General features: G+C 43.0%; 1 protein-coding gene and 1 long non-coding RNA gene across 10 annotated transcripts in view; one reads left to right on the forward strand and one right to left on the reverse strand.

The window, feature by feature from the left end:
* The window catches only part of LOC135545958 (uncharacterized), a 143,916-nt gene extending 133,458 nt beyond the window's left edge, over nucleotides 1-10,458 (reverse strand). The window contains exon 1 of the long non-coding RNA XR_010456526.1: nucleotides 10,109-10,458. This is a non-coding gene — a long non-coding RNA (uncharacterized LOC135545958). The remainder of the gene's footprint in view (nucleotides 1-10,108) is intronic.
* Nucleotides 10,459-10,602: 144 nt separating this feature from the next.
* Nucleotides 10,603-19,298, forward strand: part of LOC135545911 (far upstream element-binding protein 3-like) — an 87,622-nt gene continuing 78,926 nt past the window's right edge. For 7 of the 9 annotated variants that reach the window (XM_064973891.1, XM_064973917.1, XM_064973926.1 and 4 more), the window contains exons 1-2: nucleotides 10,603-10,729; nucleotides 16,200-16,311. In XM_064973891.1, coding sequence (XP_064829963.1) covers nucleotides 10,634-10,729; nucleotides 16,200-16,311 — 208 coding nt within the window. In that variant the 5' untranslated portion in view covers nucleotides 10,603-10,633. Of the gene's footprint in view, nucleotides 10,730-16,199; nucleotides 16,312-19,298 lie in introns of those variants that run through there. The other 2 variants (XM_064973958.1, XM_064973949.1) reach the window with 2 other exon arrangements.

Here is a 19,298-nt window from a genome sequence, read left to right on the forward strand (position 1 = left end):
TGGTGACAAGCCGAATTTCTTCAGCCTCCTGAGGTTGAAGAGGCGCTGCTGCGCCTTCTTCACGATGCTGTCTGTGTGAGTGGACCAATTCAGTTTGTCTGTGATGTGTATGCCGAGGAACTTAAAACTTGCTACTCTCTCCACTACTGTTCCATCGATGTGGATAGGGAGGAGTTCCCTCTGCTGTTTCCTGAAGTCCACAATCATCTCCTTAGTTTTGTTGACGTTGAGTGTGAGGTTATTTTCCTGACACCACACTCCGAGGGCCCTCACCTCCTCCCTGTAGGCCGTCTCGTCGTTGTTGGTAATTAAGCCTACCACTGTTGTATCGTCCGCAAACTTGATGATTGAGTTGGAGGCGTGCGTGGCCACGCAGTCGTGGGTGAACAGGGAGTACAGGAGAGGGCTCAGAACGCACCCTTGTGGGGCCCCAGTGTTGAGGATCAGCGGGGAGGAAATGTTGTTACCTACCCTCACCACCTGGGGGCGGCCCGTCAGGAAGTCCAGTACCCAGTTGCACAGGGCAAGGTCGAGACCCAGGGTCTCGAGCTTGATGACGAGCTTGGAGGGTACTATGGTGTTGAATGCCGAGCTGTAGTCGATGAACAGCATTCTCACATAGGTATTCCTCTTGTCCAGATGGGTTAGGGCAGTGTGCAGTGTGGTTGAGATTGCGTCGTCTGTGGACCTATTTGGGCGGTAAGCAAATTGGAGTGGGTCTAGGGTGTCAGGTAGGGTGGAGGTGATATGGTCCTTGACTAGTCTCTCAAAGCACTTCATGATGACGGAAGTGAGTGCTACGGGGCGGTAGTCGTTTAGCTCAGTTACCTTAGCTTTCTTGGGAACAGGAACAATGGTGGCCCTCTTGAAGCATGTGGGAACAGCAGACTGGTATAGGGATTGATTGAATATGTCCGTAAACACACCAGCCAGCTGGTCTGCGCATGCTCTGAGGGCGCGGCTGGGGACGCCGTCTGGGCCTGCAGCCTTGCGAGGGTTAACACGTTTAAATGTTTTACTCACCTCGGCTGCAGTGAAGGAGAGACCGCATGTTTCCGTTGCAGGCCGTGTCAGTGGCACTGTATTGTCCTCAAAGCGGGCAAAAAAGTTATTTAGTCTGCCTGGGAGCAAGACATCCTGGTCCGTGACTGGGCTGGATTTCTTCCTGTAGTCCGTGATTGACTGTAGACCCTGCCACATGCCTCTTGTGTCTGAGCCGTTGAATTGAGATTCTACTTTGTCTCTGTACTGACGCTGAACTTGTTTGATAGCCTTGCGGAGGGAATAGCTGCACTGTTTGTACTCGGTCATGTTACCAGACACCTTGCCCTGATTAAAAGCAGTGGTTCGCGCTTTCAGTTTCACGCGAATGCTGCCATCAATCCACGGTTTCTGGTTAGGGAATGTTTTAATCGTTGCTATGGGAACGACATCTTCAACGCACGTTCTAATGAACTCGCACACCGAATCAGCGTATTCGTCAATGTTGTTATCTGACGCAATACGAAACATGTCCCAGTCCACGTGATGGAAGCAGTCTTGGAGTGTGGAGTCAGCTTGGTCGGACCAGCGTTGGACAGACCTCAGCGTGGGAGCTTCTTGTTTTAGTTTTTGTCTGTAGGCAAGTATCAGCAAAATGGAGTCGTGGTCAGCTTTTCCGAAAGGGGGGCGGGGCAGGGCCTTATATGCGTCGCGGAAGTTAGAGTAGCAGTGATCCAAGGTTTTTCCACCCCTGGTTGCTCAATCGATATGCTGATAAAATTTAGGGAGTCTTGTTTTCAGATTAGCCTTGCTAAAATCCCCAGCAACAATGAATGCAGCCTCCGGATAAATGGTTTCCAGTTTGCAAAGAGTTAAAATAAAGTTCGTTCAGAGCCATCGATGTGTCTGCTTGGGGGGGGATATATACGGCTGTGATTATAATCGAAGAGAATTCTCTTGGTAGATAATGCGGTCTACATTTGATTGTGAGGAATTCTAAATCAGGTGAACAGAAGGATTTGAGTTCCTGTATGTTTCTTTCATCGCACCATGTCTCGTTAGCCATAAGGCATACGCCCCCACCCCTCTTCTTACCAGAAAGGTGTTTGTTTCTGTCGGCGCGATGCGTGGAGAAACCCGTTGCCTGCACCGCTTCGGATAGAGTCTCTCCAGTGAGCCATGTTTCCGTGAAGCACAGAACGTTACAGTCTCTGATGTCCCTCTGGAATGCTACCCTTGCTCGGATTTCATCAACCTTGTTGTCACGAGACTGGACATTGGCAAGAAGAATGCTAGGGAGTGGTGCACGGTGTGCCCGTCTCCGGAGTCTGACCAGAAGACCGCCTCGTTTCCCTCTTTTTCGGAGTCGTTTTTTTGGGTCGCTGCATGCGATCCATTCCGTTGTCCTGTTTGTAGGGCCGAACACAGGATCCGCGTCGCGAGAAACATATTCTTGGTCGTACTGATGGTGAGTTGACGCTGATCTTATATACAGTAGTTCTTCTCGACTGTATGTAAATGAAACCTAAGATGACCTGGGGTACTAATGTAAGAAATAACACGTAAAAAACAACAAAAAACTGCATAGTTTCCTAGGAACGCGAAGCGAGGCGGCCATCTCTGTCGGCGCCGGAAGTCACTCCTGAAGTGGAAATCCGATGCCCTAAGAAGGAGATGGATTGTTGGAAAAACAAGCATTTCTCAGCCTTGACATATAGATCATGCTCCAACAGGCGACCAAGCACCCTGCGCACCAGGGACACATGCTCGGCGCGTGTAGCAGAGTATATCAGAATATCATCGATATACACCACTACACCCTGCCCGTGCAGGTCCTGAAGATCTCATCTACAAATGATTGGAAAACTGATGGAGCATTCATCATCCCATATGGCATGACCAGGTACTCATAATGAGGTAGTGCTAAATGCCGTCTTCCACTCATCACCCTTCTTAATACGCACATGATTGTACCCACTCCTGAGATCCAATTTTGTGAAAAAACGTGCCCTGTGCATTAACTCAATAACCGTATTGATCAGAGGTAGCGGGTAACTATATTTCACTGTGATTTTATTAAGACCTCGATAATCAATGCACAGGCGTAAACCGCCATCCTTTTTTTTTACAAAAAAAAAAAACTCGAAGAGACGGGTGAAATGGATGGCTGAATGAACCCCTGATGCAGGGATTCAGAGACATATGTCTCCATAGCCTCCGTCTCCGCTTGCGACAGGGGATACACGTGACTCTTGGGATATGCAGCGTCTACCAGGAGATCTATCGCACAATCCCCCCGTCGATGGGGTGGTAACTGAGTCGCCTTCTTTTTACAGAAGGCGAGAGCCAAATCGGCATAGTCGGGGGGAATGCGCACGGTGGAGACCTGGTCAGGACTTTCTACCGTAGTAGCACCAACGGAAACCCATAAACACGTACCTGAGCATTCTCGCGACCACCCCGTGAGAGCCCTCTGTGGCCAAGAAACAGTGGGGTTATGACAAACTAACCAGGGTAGGCCTAGCACCACAGAATACGCAGGTGAATCAATAAAGAAAAGACTAATCTTCTCCTTGTGACCCTCCTGCGTTATCATACACAAAGGTGCGGTTACCTCCCTGATAAACCCTGACCCTAATGGTCGACTATCTAAGGCATGAATAGGGAAAGGCATATCCACAGGAACAATAGGGATCCCTAAACTATGAGCTAGACTTTTATTAATGAAATTCCCAGCCGCACCTGAATCTACTAGTGCCTTATACTGGGAAGGCAGTGAAAAATCTGGAAAAAGAGATAGAGACAAACATTAGTGCAGCAGAGGGCTCTGGATGAGAATGGTGCCTACTCAACTGGGGTGACGCCAGAATGCCCTGCCTGCCCTCTCTATTCCCAGAGGAACCAACCCGGCACCGATCAGCAGTGTGCCCTCTGCGACCATGAATGGTGCTCGAAGCGGGAACCCCCTCCGGTCTCCCTGCGCACCAACCCTCCCAATTCCATAGGTTCGGGAGAGAGGGTGCGGGAGGATGGAACAACCAGACCCCGATCTAGACGTCCACGAGTAGCCAGCATGTTGTCCAGCTTGATGGACATGTCCACCAGCTGGTCGAAGGTGAGGGTGGTGTCTCTACAGGCCAGCTCCCGACGGACATCCTTGCGTAGACTACAACGGTAATGGTCGATCAGGGCCCTGTCGCTCCATCCAGCGCCGGCAGCCAAGGTCCTAAACTCCAAAGCAAAATCCTGGGCACTCCTCGTCTCCTGTCTCAGATGATAGAGGACCTCACCCGCTGCTTTGCCTTCAGGTGGTTGATCGAATACTATCCGGAATTGGCGGGTGAACTCCTCAAAATGGTCCAACGCCGCATCCTCCCTTCTACACACAGCGCTGGCCCATTCCAGGGCTTTCCCGGTGAGGCATGAGACGAGGGCGTAACTCTTCTCACGGTCTGGGGATGGTACTGGGGAGGCCGTGGCTAGATATAAGTTCAGTTTGAGGAGGAAACCCTGGCAGCCGGCAGTATCTCCGTTGTATCCCGTAGGTAGGGATAAATGGATCTTCGGTTCCGGAAAAGAAAAAACGTTCACGTGAGATTCCGGTTGTGGTGGTGGTGGCGCTGGAGAAACTCCCTGTCTCTCCCAGCGATCCATTTTCTGGACAATGTGCTCCATGACGGAGCTGATACAGTCAAGCTCCCTCGCTTGAACCTGAACGCGTTCCTCCAGGTCCATGGGCATAGTGTCCTCTCCTGCTGACTTCATATATGGTCAGAGATTCTGTCATGCTTAGGTGTAATAGGTGGCAGGGAAGTCAGGCGCAGGAGAGTCAAACTGAGTGTAAAATGGAGTCTTTTAATAAAGTTCCATTACACTAAATGTACAAACAAACCAAACATGGGTACGAGGACCCGACGCGCACCTATACAACAATCACACTATACTGACAATAAAACAATCTCTGACAAAGACATGAGGGGAAACAGAGGGTTAAATACACAACAGGTAATGAATGGGATTGAAAACAGGTGTGTGGGAAGACAAGACAAAACCAATGGAAAATGAAAAAAGGATCAATGATGGCTAGAAGACCGGTGACGTCGAACGCCGAGCACCGCCCGAACAAGGAGAGGCAACGACTTCGGCAGAAGTCGTGACAATAAGCAAATAGGCAAACTGGGATATGACTAAAGAATTAATCAGGGTGATTTTTCCACAAATAGACAGGTTCTTTCCTTTCCATGGTAGCAAGATCTTATCTTTTTTTGATAACTTTCTATTAAAATGTATTGAGGATTTATTTATTTTGGGATATATATACAGAGTATGTCAACATGTTTTTGATGCAATCTCTATTGCATTCCACACTGCCCTTTCCCACCTGGACTAAATGAATAGCTATCTGAGAATGCTATTCATTGAATACAGCTCAGCATTCAACACCATAGTCCCCATAGGACCCTGGGACTAAACATCTCCCTCTGCAAATGGATCATGGACTTCCTGACAGACCGCCCCGAGGTGGTAAGGGTAGGTAACAACACATCTGCCATGCTGATCCTCAACACGAGGGCCCCTCAGGGGTAAGTGCTCAGTCCCCTCCTCTACTCCCTGTTCACTCATGACAGCATGGCACGACTCCAACACCATCATGAAGTTTGCTGATGACACAATAGTGGTAGGCCTGATCACCGATGACGATAAGACAGAGACCTGGCCGTGTGGTGCCAGGATAACAACCTCTCCCTCAACAGGATCAAGACAAAGATTGTGGACTACAGGAAAAGGAGGACCGAGCATGCCCCCACTCTCATCGACGGGGCTGTAGTGGAGCAGGTTGAGAGCTTCAAGTTCCTTGGTGTCCACCTCACCAATAAACTATCATGGTCCAAACACACCAAGACAGTCATGAAGAGGGCAGGACAAAGCCTATTCCTCCTCAGGAGACTGAAAAGATTTGGCATGGGTCCTCAGATCCTCAAAAGGTTCTACAGCTGCACCATCGAGAGCGTCACTGCCTAGTATGGCCACTGCTCGGCCTCCGACCGCAAGACACTACAGAGGGTAGTGCGTACTCCCCAGTACATCACCGGGGCCAAACTCCCTGCCATCCAGGATCTCTACCAGGCAGTGACAGAGGAAGGCCCTGAGTTGTAATGGGAGAACCACACAACACATTTGTTTCTATTATGGATCTCCATTAGCTACTCTTCCTGGGGTCCAGCAAAAATTAAGGCAGTAATATACATTATACAGTTGAAGTCGGAAGTTTACATACACCTTAGCTAACTATATTTAAACTCAGTTTCACGATTCCTGACATTAAATCCCTGTAAAAATTCCCTGTCTTATGTCAGTTAGCATCACCACTTTATTTTAAATACTTATTTTCCACCATAATTTGCAAATAAATTCATTAAAAATCCTACAATGTGATTTTCTTTCTCATTTTGTGTGTCATAGTTGAAGTGTACCTATGATGAAAATTACAGGCATCTCTCATCTTTTTAAGTGGGAGATATTGCACAATTGGTGACTGACTAAATACTTCTTTGCCCCACTGTATGTAGGCCATGCTTTTTCAGTTCTGCCCACAAATTCTCTTTAGGTCAGGGCTTTGTGATGGCCACTATAATACCTTAACTTTTCTGTCCTTAAGCCATTTTGCCACAACTTTGGAAGTATGCTTGGGGTCATTGTCCATTTGGAAGACCCATTTGCGACCAAGCTTTAACTTCCGGACTGATGTCTTGAGATGTTGCTTCAATATATCCACCTAATTTTCCTACCTCATGATGCCAACTATTTTGTGAAGTGCACCAGTCCCTCCTGCAGCAAAGCACCCCCACAACATGATGCTGCCACCCCCATGCTTCATGGTTGGGATGGTGTTCATCAGCTTACCAGCCTCCCCATTTTCCCTCCAAACATAACAATGGTCAATTATGGCCAAACAGTTCTATTTTTGTTTCATCAGACCAGAGGACATTTCTCCAAAAAGTACGATCTTTGCAATGTACAGTTGCAAACCGTAGTCTGGCTTTTTATGGCGGTTTTGGAGCAATGGCTTCTTCCGTGATGAGCGGCCTTTCAGGTTATCTTGATATAGGATTTGTTTTACTGTGGATATAGATACTTTTGTACCCGTTTCCTCCAGCATCTTCACAAGGTCCTTTGCTGTTGCTCTGGGATTGATTTGCACTTTTCACACCAAAGTACGTTAATCTCTAGGACAGAACACGTCTCCTTCCTGAGCGGTATGACGGCTGTGTGGTCCCATGGTGTTTATACTTGCGTACTATTGTTTGTACAGATAAACTTGGTACCTTCAGGCTCTTGGAAATTGCTCCCAATGATGATCCAGAGCGTAGAGGTCTCCAATATTTTTTATGAGGGCTTGGCTGATTTCTTTTGATTTTCCCATGATGTCAAGCAAAGAGGCACAGAGTTTGAAATACATCCAATTGATTCAAATGACATCAATTAGCCTATCAGAAGCTTCTAAAGCCATACATAGTTTTCTGGAATTTTCAACTTAGTGTATGTAAACTTCTGACCCACTGGAATTGTGATACAGTGAATTATAAGTGAAATAATCTGTCTGTAAACAATTGTTGGGAAAATTACTTGCGTCATGCACAAAGTAGATGTCCTAACCGACTTGCCAAAGCTATAGTTTGTTAACAAGAAATTTGTGGAGTGGTTGAAAAACGAGTTTTATTGACTCCAACCTAAGTGTAACTTCCAACTTCAACTGTATTATAATAAAAATATGTAACAATTAATAGATTTTAAAACAGATTTCAAAATACATTAAGTATGTCCTTTCAGGCCACTACAACACACAATCCAAGTGTACATAGTGTGTATGTTATGTGTGTTTGTATCTCAGTGTGTGACTCTTCACAGTCCTCGCTGTTCCATAAGGTGTATTTTATCAATTTTTTTCTTCTATGTATCTGATTTTACTGCTTGCGTGAGTTACTTTATGTGGAATATGTAGCCATGGCTCTATGTAGTACTGTGTGCCTCCCATAGTCTGTTCTGGACTTGGGTACTGTGAAGAGAACTTTGGTGGCATGTCTTGTGGGGTATCAAATCAAATGCTATTTGTCACGTGCGCCGAATAGAACAGTGAAATGCTTACGTACAAGCCCTTAACCAACAATGCAGTTAAGAAAAATACAAAAAAAATAATTCAGAGATAAAAGTAACAAATAATTAAAGAGCAGCCAAGGTGATGTTTTGATGTTCAGAAGCTACTTTCGGTCATAAGAGACGGTAGCAGCAACATTATGTACAAAATAAGTTACAAACAATGCGAAAAAACAAACAAAATAGCACAGTTGGTTTAGAGGCCATAAAACAGCAGCCATTCCCTCCGGCGCCATTATCACAATATGCATTGGTGTTCGAGCTGTGTGCTAGTAGTTTAAACAGACAGCTCGGTGCATTCAACAAATCAATACTTCTTACAAAACAAGTAATAATGAAGTCCATCTCTCTTCTACTTTGAGCCATGAGAGATTAACATGCATATTATTAATCTTAGCTCTACATGTACATATAAGGGACAACCTTGCTGCACTGTTCTGGGCTAGTTGTAATTTTCCCAAGTCCCTCTTTGTGGCACCTGATCACACGACTGGGCAGTATTGTTTCTGGTATTGTTGTTAAGAAGGAAGAGTAGCAATTTATTATGGATAGACATCTCACCATCTTAGCTACTGTTGCATCAATATGTTCTGACCATAAATGTACAATCTAGGGTTAAGTTTAATCTCCTCAACTCGCTCAATTTCCTCATTATTAATTACAATATTTAGTTGAGGTTTAGGGCTTAGTGAATGATTTGTCCCAAATACAATGTTTTTTAAATATTTAGGAATAACTTATTCTTGCCACCCATTCTGAAACTGCCTGCTACTCTTTGTTAAGTGCTGCAATTATTCGAGTGACTGCAAGATATTTCCGTATAAAGGCCTTTCCGCCACCATTTCTCGCATAAATAATGTTAGACACAAAAAGATCCAACCATGTCTAACAAATTGTCTGTCAGCATTTATAAAATTGTACCAGCATATTGTGTTTCCATCAGCCTGGTCATTACTTTTTTCATGAGTCAGGTAATTAATCTGCATGAAATGGCTGTATGGAAACCAGGTTAATTATGTTTTTTTCCAAGCAAGGTTTGTATTGCCATTGTGAATAAAAGTCTATCTTTATAATGTAGCCTACAAATAAACATGTCTCCAACTCATATAACACACACACTCGCAAACTGAAAACGTGCACATTGTACAATAAATTATCACATTCATTTGCACATATCCACTGTAGGCCTATTTTACGAACTGCGGCAAAATTGGTTCCTGTTTCAGTCACGCCTTTGGTCATGTCCGCGTGCGTCAAACAAAATCACCCACATGATTGGTTGACAATAGAGCCTCCCACAAGGCAAGCGATGGCTGCAGGGTGAATATTACGAGCAACTGCAAAAAACTTGTGCCATGTTCAAAACAACTGGGAACACTTCCGAGATTTCAACACAACTGGGAACTCAGAAAAAACGAGCTCCGAATGAGAAAATTTGTTTTAAACGGTCCTCCAACTCGGAATTCCCACTCGGGAAATCGGGCCTCTTCCTAGAGCTCCGACATGAATTTCACTAACGTCATGATCTGACCTCATATTTTTCAGTTTCCAGATGTCTTGACCGCACCATTACAGTCGGCTGCTGTCAAAACGGCATAACCTCTGATCACATGATTTATGTCAAGTTCATGCAGTAGGTGGGAATCGGACAATTTCCAGACCAGCCTTGGCCGGAAATTCGTCACTCGTTCATCCCGTGATTGTGTTTTCAGCCACTGGAAGCTTTATATGAGCATGTATACTTATATTAAATATATAATTATTAATATAAACCTACACTATGATAGCCAGCAAATTAATTAGCTAACTAACGTTAACCTGCCTAGCTGGAACTTTTGAAGAAGGAAAATGTTTTTCTACAATTTCCAAAAGATTACCAAACAAAAACATATGTACTTTTTAACGAGACGTTTGTGCCGTCATGTGCATCAGTATCACAGTTTCTAACTTATTTGCATTCGTTTTTACTTACACATGTATGTTGACTTCTCCAGTGATGTTGTTTTTAAATTATGGATTTTTATTAGCGGATTATGGTGCGGTTCTGGCCCCTGAGTTAACATAATTGTACACTCGCAAAAACGACTAAGAACGAGTGCTAGGTTGCGAATTTCCCTTGCTTGGCTAATCATTTGGACCACCGTCCAAGATGGCGACAGGGATTCCCCCAAGGGCATAAGGCTAGGGTAAAGTGGACGGGGGTGTGTCTTAAGTGTTTGTACTGCAGCCCTGACAAAAGTGATTTACTCGAACGCGTCCAACAATTGAGCAGTCTGGCCGTCACTGATTATCACAGCTACAAAGTACACAATTATAGCTAAGCCCCACCTGATTCCACAATGTGATGATAAACCTAACATTAACCAAACTGATAACCCTATGCCGAACCTTAAATTAAGACAAAAGTGCATTTTTTTTATATATATATTTTTTTACAATAGCCAAATCTTACTTTGTGGCTGTGGTAACTATTTACAACCGAGAAGTCTGGGTGGAGATGATGATGGCGGAGTTGGTGCAGGGACAGGCCTCCGTTGCTCAGTCCGGAATGAAAGCTGACGGCTTCGCCCACGCTTTACATCGGGCCCGACAGGTAATAGGAGTAGAGGAATTCGCGAAGGAATCAACTGAGGTTGAGCTAGGCCTTTTAAACGACTATAAATAACTTTTATTTTAACTCGCCCATCTCTGCAGCTTGTGCTATGTGTTCATGAAAAACACTAGCCAGCGACCTAGCCAGCGAGCTAACATTCTAAGCTAGTTGACAACCACAATTGTTTCGAGTTTGCAATGAGTACTCGCGTGTGTTCATTTTGGCTGCAACAGGTCACGACTGGAAACTATGTTTTTATGTAGTTTACCGTGTTGTTACCACGAAGTCTTGCAAGTTAATTTATGTTAAGATCGCTACAGTAGCTAGCTACGTTTTCCACACGTGTCCAAATGCAACTTGTTGTTCAGTCACTGAAGTTCTGGGGTTGAACTGTGTAACCGTGCTCTCAAACCCATAACAATCCGTGACAAGTAGGCAAAGATTCCAAACACACCCACACGTTTTTAAACAGATCGTTATCCATATTGTTTCCCAGTTGTAAACATCATTGACTCAATTGCCCCCCGTGCAAGTAGGCTCCATTATGTAACTGGCAAGCACCATATTATGCACTGTGCTGGAGTGTCTAGTTAGGAACCCGATTAAAGAGCAGGTAAGGGTAGATTGTCACAAGTTTTAGGGTGTTAGACTCCTGACCCAAATTGAACCAGGTTGTCTCAGTCTTGAACCAATATTCGCATCGCCAGAATTCAATCTGGAAAACTATTTTTGATGCTATATTTATAGTAAATGTAGCAATTATATGACAAAGGAACAACATTTCCACCTCTTCCACTGTCAGCAATTACTTATGTTGATATTCTTGAGGAATGTTAATAAACTCACTGGTTTGAGACAAATCAACCAAAAATAGCTATATATTGAAAATACTGTGATTGAAGAAAAATTGTTAATTGTTCAATATGGTTTAAATAGTTTAAATAGTTCAGACTGGAGTAGAGATGAAAAACACATTTTTTTTTTACTCAAGACACCAACGGCCCATTAAAAACACTGTTTTAGAGGACAAAATTAAACTGTGGTTTTTGTGTTATACTTTGTATTCCATGTTATATACTTTGTATTCCATGTTATAGAGAAGCTTCCCAGGAACACAGAACATTTTATATCATGAGGATAGGATTTACCAACTCTGAGATATCTTATTTAAAATAGATCGTAAAAGGACAGGCCAATGTTGATCCCTTGTCAATAAAGCACCAAATAACCTGTGTGGATTCTTAAATTCAACACCTTTTGTCCAAAAACACAAGATTGGGTAGTCATAAGATCAGGTGGTCAGAATTGCTGTAGAACACAGAGATGACCCCCCCCTCAAAAAAAGGTAGGCCGTCATTGTAAATAAGAATTTGTTCTTAACTGACTTGCCTAGTTAAATAAAGGTTACACAGACACCACACAGACCAAAAAGGTATTTTGTTGGCATTTACTTATGTCCCCATTACCAGTAAAACATAATCAAAACCTATTTATTTCACTTACTTGCTGTGTTGACTTGACTTTGACTTGTCAAATAGGTTTGTTGACCAATCAGGACCTGAATATGGCTGCACGTCACATAATAATTTAATGCGTTCATACATATTTTTTAAAGTAGTTATTACACATTGATTACACTCACTTGTATTTCATAAGTCACAACGATTAATCGATATGTGTGCTATGGTAGTGGTAAAGTTGTCTCGCACACCAACAGTGCTGGCTATATAAAAAAAAAAGCTAGCTAGCTCATGGATGCAAACAATGTTCTTCCCTAAAAACATAGAAAAAATACATAATCTGTTTTAGTTGCTATAGTTAGTTGTAGCTATTTATTTATTAAGTTCAATTTCAATAGGTGAACAACAAGTTACAACCTAGCTCATACTTACAAGGATTCCTAAGTCATTGCTAAGAGTAATGAAAATGACTGCAGTTTCTTCTGGTCATTGTTTTCAGGCTGGTTGTATTGGTGCTAGCTAGGTACCAAGCTAAAGCTAGCTACCCCAGAAGTTGTGGTCGAACAAATTATGCTTTATTACCAAATCTGTATTGCAAACACATCGTTCGTGGCTGGTGTTTGCTGACTTTTTTTGTACAGGTTTGACAGTGCTACTGTATCTTTTTTTGACATGCAAAGACTCAAACGGTGTTCCATAGTATGTATGAAGCTACTAGCAGTGACACTATTACTGTGTAACTCCGGTAAGGCAACATCTGAAAAATAGTGCACTTGGTAGTGTGTACCGGTGCTCGACCAGTCGGCGAAAGTCAACATCACCCATGACAGAGAACGGTTCATTGTCAAGGGCAATGAATTCCATTATCTTGGCTTTAATGGATTTCGCCTTTGAGATGTCTCTGAAATGGTTTTACTCTTTCAAATGACTGCTTGACTTGTTGACTGCTTGATCCACACAGCAGACATTGTGGGCTAGTTTAGGAATGCTGTGTTGCACGTATAGAGCAAAATTGTACGTGGCATTGTTACGTCATGTACCTTCATTATACAGGTATGCACGTCAGCTTTGACATCGGTTTTGCAAATCGGGCATTGAACTAGACATCAGCCGATACCGATGTTGGCATTTTGAGCTTTTATCGGACGATTCCGATATGTTCACTGATATATCGTGCATCTCTAACACACATCACACACAGGCTGGGTATGTCTGTGTTAGGCTAGCACAGACACACACTTCTCACTAAGTCTAAACTGTAACACAGTTTAAGGTAGGTCTACACCTGAGTTGGGTTACATTGTAATGTATTTTTTGGTGTTGATGCGTTACATTGGTGATGGGAGGATAAACTCCACCATTTCCAGTAAGAGACAGTTGGTGAGCTCTCTGCGAGCCAGCTGCACAGAAAGATAGTTAGGACACATTATCAATTCACTGATATTTAGCTATGTTTTTATTGATTGTAGGGCTGTAGCCACTGTTATTGTAGTTTTTACTTGAAAGAATAAAACCATCAGTCACAAAAATTGCTTTTGGTACAATAAAGCTGCAATGGCACGTTACAACGGTATCAGGCTCTCCCACACAGCTAGCAAGCTAGCACAGGTCATGGAAATGGGGGTGGCGAATGGTGAATTTGGACCAATCCCTGACAACCCATCATCAAAACGTAGCTACGACGCTCTACTTTGTAACCTGCTATGTTTTTTCAGTGTCTCTGAGAACATTTAACCTTATATTTCAGTCCAAAGTATGTTTGATGACCGTAGAACACACTCAGGACTTTCCAACACTTATTGGCAATACAATGTCACATCAATCTTACTCTGGTATAGTGAAGAATACCATTCACAAAGAGCAAATATGAACACACCGATTTCACAGGATTCAGAAAAAGAGCTGTTCCACAGATTTTAACGTTTTAAGCATAACGCTTGATTTAAATTTGGGCTCATATTGCGTAAATATCATGACGTACAGTACTGGGATTTTTAGACAACTCCCACATTCATGTTTTCAAATGATTTATGTATTTTGACGACAACATTATTGACATTTAGTGAAAATTGATTTGATTACTGCAGTTATCTTTGTAGAATTCTCACATAGCGTCCATTGTTTATCGCGTCACCTAACACCTTAGTACTATATTATGTTTTTTTCACTAGATACCATAGATAATATGCCTATTTGTGCTACATAAAGGTTTTGGGTAAACATAGATATTACAATGCTCCCTCTCATGCAAAATATATGTGATTTGTTTGATTGAACCCTCTATCACATTGTTTGACAGAATGCTCACTAACTAGCTCTTTGGCCCCAAAACTCATGGATAGAGGTGATAACAATTGGGCCTCTGAAAGATTCAAAATCATCTCAAGTGTCTACAATACGTTTGTTTGGAAGGGGAATGGTTGAACTGCATGGCTCCATTGGCTACTCAAAGCTCAGATGATACATTATTAAATCCTTTACACTTTACACAACGTCCCCATGTCTTTTAAAGCACGTGACGGTGAATAAGAGCAACAGAAAATGATTCTATACAGTGTTGCACATTTGTATTTTTTATTTTTTTTCCTTGGTTGTCATTTGATTTCTCAAGGTTAGGCTATTTGGTTTAGGCATTTCAGTTGCCGATGAGTCAACCTTGTTGTGTTGTTCAGCAGATAATAGCTCTAGCACTCATGGTTACAAGTGCTTTTGACGCAATTGCCTGACGTGGTCATATAGCCCAATAATGAACTAAATAGCTTAACATTACTCCTTATAGTCCAAGGGCCTTACACGTTCTGTTTAGAGGCGAATTGGCTCTGGCAGTCAGAACAGACAAATACTCCACCTAAACGTAGTTGCAGCCAACAGTATTTTTCAGCGACAAGACGTTTGTGGCGCCAGTCTTCCCTTTACACACAGGTCTTCTTGAGTCGCCGATGGCTAATTAGCGCATGCACGCTTCTGTTTTCCATAAACAAGCACTGTAACATGGACAGTGTAGCCTTTGGGCTGGGCTGTTACATGACACACTGCATTTCAGACAAGCCCACTCTGATTCTCCAGTTGTTTTCGGCCTGTTGTATTATTATCTCTGGTCTGTAAATGATGAAGGAATAGCTAGACTTGGTGCCGTCCCACCCTTCGTCCCCTGGCCCATTGGGTTCTGGCTAGGGGGAGGCCTGTCTAATATGCTATTAACTCAGTCTGCTCCTTACTGGCTGGGAGTGGGTTAGTTTAGCCAGCACACTCAGCTTTATACCTGCCGTAGGCTCATCCCTTAGTGTACCACACACATAAACGGACATATGCCCATCCAGCTGTGTGTCTGATATAGAAACTATTGACAGATCAATCTCATTCCATTTTCACCCCATCTGCCAGTCGCTTAAAACCTGCGATCAAATCAAATCAAATGTTATTTGTCACATGCTTTGTAAACAAAAGCTGTAGACTAACAGTGAAATGCATACCTACGGGCCCTTCCCAACGATGCAGAGAGAGAGAGAATTGAGAAATAATAACTCATAATAATGAATACAAAATGAGTGAAAAAAACTTGGCTATATACACAAGGTACCAGTACCAAGTCGATGTGCAGGGGTCTTCTGTCTGCTTTCCATAAACAAGCACTGTAACATGGACATATGGCTGTGTGGGAACCCTAACCCTATAAAGGTGTGTAGTAATTTGTTTACATTTTTTTTTTTCCTGCTGATATGAACAATATGTTCCTTATGTTTCCAAAACCGTACTGCAAGCAATGCATTTTAATGTTCAGAACATGCGTCGGTACTCTTAACAAAACTTCCCCGGCCAGAAGATACTATCGTTACGACAGGTAGCGTATGAATGGGCTTTAGTGGTCATAGGACTGGCAATTTTGATAAATGTAATAAGCAATTTTTTGGTGAAATGTTTCTCAGATTGTAACAACAATGAATACAATGGATGGATGAACTGTTGTATAGAAAATCTGTGAAGTAATTATTATTTTCCTCACATTTCAGATGGCAGGAAAAATGAGGAATGAGCAGATTTCTCACCTAAACAGTTCCCCACCTATTGTAGACCCCTCCATGTATGGCTACGTGGACCAGAAGCGATTGGTGGAAGACGGAGGTAAGCTGGTTGCTATTAGCCATTTCATTCTTCTGTTGCCGGCGATTTTAAAGGGATAGTTTCCTGAGGTTTTCACAATGTCTTAACTTTTTTTTACCTTGAAACGAGTCCATGAACGATTAGTCATCAATCAGACATGCTTTATCTACTCATTTGCTGGATGCAGAGTTCATCAGAGTTCAAGTGAAGGTCAAGAAAATCATATAGAAAGCAGACTGTATTGCAATCATCTCTGATGAGTGGTTGAATGTTCGCGGGCAAGGAATAACTAAGTACATAATCTCCACCCCTCAACCAGTATTCTACAAGAGCACAGACACAAGGGACAACACACGCTGGTCTCTACATTGCAGATGAGCTGAATGCAGTCATCAATGACCTTGGACCACAGAAGGTATCTGCACTGGTGACAGACAATGCTGCGAACATGAAGGCTGCTTGGTCTAAAGTGAAGGAGTCCTACCCTCACATCACACCCATTGGCTGTGCTGCTCATGCATTGAATCTGCTCCTCAAGGAAATCATGGCACTGAAAACGATGGATACACTCTACAAGAGAGCCAACAAAATGGTTAGGTATGTGAAGGGTCTTCAAGTTATAGCAGCAATCTACCTCACCAAGCAAAGTGAGAAGAATAAGAGCAACACATTGAAGCTTCCCAGCAACACCCGTTGGGGTGGTGTTGTCATCATGTTTGGAGGGGAAGGAGTCTCTCTATGAAATGGCCATATCACAGTCTGCCAATATGGACAGCCCCATCAAGAGGATCCTCCTGGATGATGTATTTTGGGAGGGAGTGGTAAGCAGCCTGAAACCTATAGCAGTAGCCATTGCACAGATGGAGGGAGACAATGCCATCCTGTCTGATGTTCAGACTCTGCTTGCAGATGTAAGAGAAGAAATCCGTACTGCCCTGCCCACTTCACTGTTGCTCCAAGCAGAGGAAACTGCACTTCTGATATATATCAAAAAACGTGAAGACTTCTGCCTGAAGCCTATACACGCCACGGCATACATGTTGGGCCCCAAGTATGCTGGCAAGATCATCCTGTCTGGTGCAGAGATCAACAAGGCCTATAGTGCCATCACTACCATGTCTCGCCACCTTAGCATGGATGAGGTCAAGGTTCTTGGCAGTCTGGCGAAGTACACTTCCAAGCAAGGGCTTTGGGATGGAGATGCATTATGGCAGTTGTGCCAACATATCCATCAGCCAGCTGGTGGAAGGGACTTTGTGGATCTGAGGTTCTTTCCCCTTTTGCCTCCATCATCCTCCAAATCCCACCAACATCAGCCGCATCAGAGCGCAACTGGTCCTTGTTTGGGAACACACACACCAAAGCATGCAACAGGCTGACCAATACAAGGGTTGAAAAATTGGTGGCAATCTGGGCAAATTTGAGGCTTTTTCGAGCCTGACAGCGTACCATCCTCAACAAGATTGGACAGTGAAGATGAGGCCTCAGAGTCTGATGTTCAAGAGGTGGACATTGAGGTCCAGGGAGAAGACATGGAAGCTTGAGAAGAAGACAACCAAAGCTTTCGTTTCAAGACTATCATTTTACAGATGTATGTTGAAAATGTTTTTGGGAGATGCGATGGATCATTGGGGATCATTCAATATTTCCTGTTGTTGTTTTGTGAAATCATCCCATGTGGAGAGTTAACTAATTTAATTAAAGTTCAATTTCACCTCGGAATATTCCCCAACATGTGCAACCCTTTTATGTACATAAAACATAGATTTGAATATTATTCCAATGTAGCAAGGTAGCAATTTCCAAAAATATTTATTCAATATTACAGTTTTTATTCTCTTCATCACAAATCCATTCATCCACAACCCAATCTAAGCTAGGTACGAAGATGATAAGTGGCAACAGTTTAGAGACATCTTCATCAATTTAATCTTAATACAAATGACATTGAGTCTGAAAACATATGGGAGTTGTCGAATGGACCATAGGAAAGGGGTAGAGATTTGTATTTGAGATCCCAAACAATCAGCATTTTGACACTACTGAGCTGAGCCAAGTTGTACTGCGCTGGCCTCGTTACGCATGCACTGTCGTTGCTGTAACCAGGACAATGTGAAAAGAAAATATCAGAGCCAGCATGACAGTGTGAAAAGGGTATAAGAGCTGGCCAGTTCTCCTGCACTGGACGCCCTATCCTGCGGCGATAGAAAAGCATACAGTCTTAAAAAGCCAAGCTAAGGAAAGTTGGATTTGAGTGACAAATGCCATTGTTTGCTATGATGGCACTATCCCGCTGCTCCTCTAAGTCACTTCTTTTTATTTGTCCATTTTGGGGGCCTGCCAGGCTGATCGTGGGAAGATCCATACTGAGTTGGAAGATTAAATACTGTTTAAATGTGGTCCTACTGGAGCTGACTGTAGCCAATGACACCCGACTGGATTACTGTCTGTGTATTGTCTGTCGGAGAGAGAAAAAAATGTAAAATTTGAAATCCATGACTGCTGGTTTGCTACAATGGAAATCCTCCATAAATCTCTTAGGCCTAAGCCACCTTTCTTGTGAGGCACCTACTGTAAAAGTTCCCATCAGCTAGGGATAGTCTTCTAATAGTGTCACACTATGCATCTGACCATTTAGAATATATTTCGCCAATTAAAAGATATTGTCAATGCACTGTGGGGGGGGGGGGGGTTGTAATCTCAGATCATTTAGATATTCAGTTTGGAATTTTAAGACCCCTTTAGATTATAAATATATATATATATATATATATATATACACAACTTTTATATTATTAGCCCACTTTGAATAATCAATGGAAGAAGCAGATGGTCCAAAAAGGAAGTTTGTCCTATATATGAGAGATGTAAAACTCCAGGGGGAAAAAAAAATGTCCTCTCACTGTCACTTGTGTTTATTTTTCAGCAATCTTAACATGTGTAAATATTTGTATGAACATAACAAGATTCAACAACTGAGAAAGACGTGTGATGAACAGAAATGTAAT

The sequence above is a fragment of the Oncorhynchus masou genome, chromosome 1 (genome assembly GCF_036934945.1).
Source record: "Oncorhynchus masou masou isolate Uvic2021 chromosome 1, UVic_Omas_1.1, whole genome shotgun sequence".
Classification (NCBI taxonomy): Eukaryota; Metazoa; Chordata; class Actinopteri; order Salmoniformes; family Salmonidae; genus Oncorhynchus; species Oncorhynchus masou.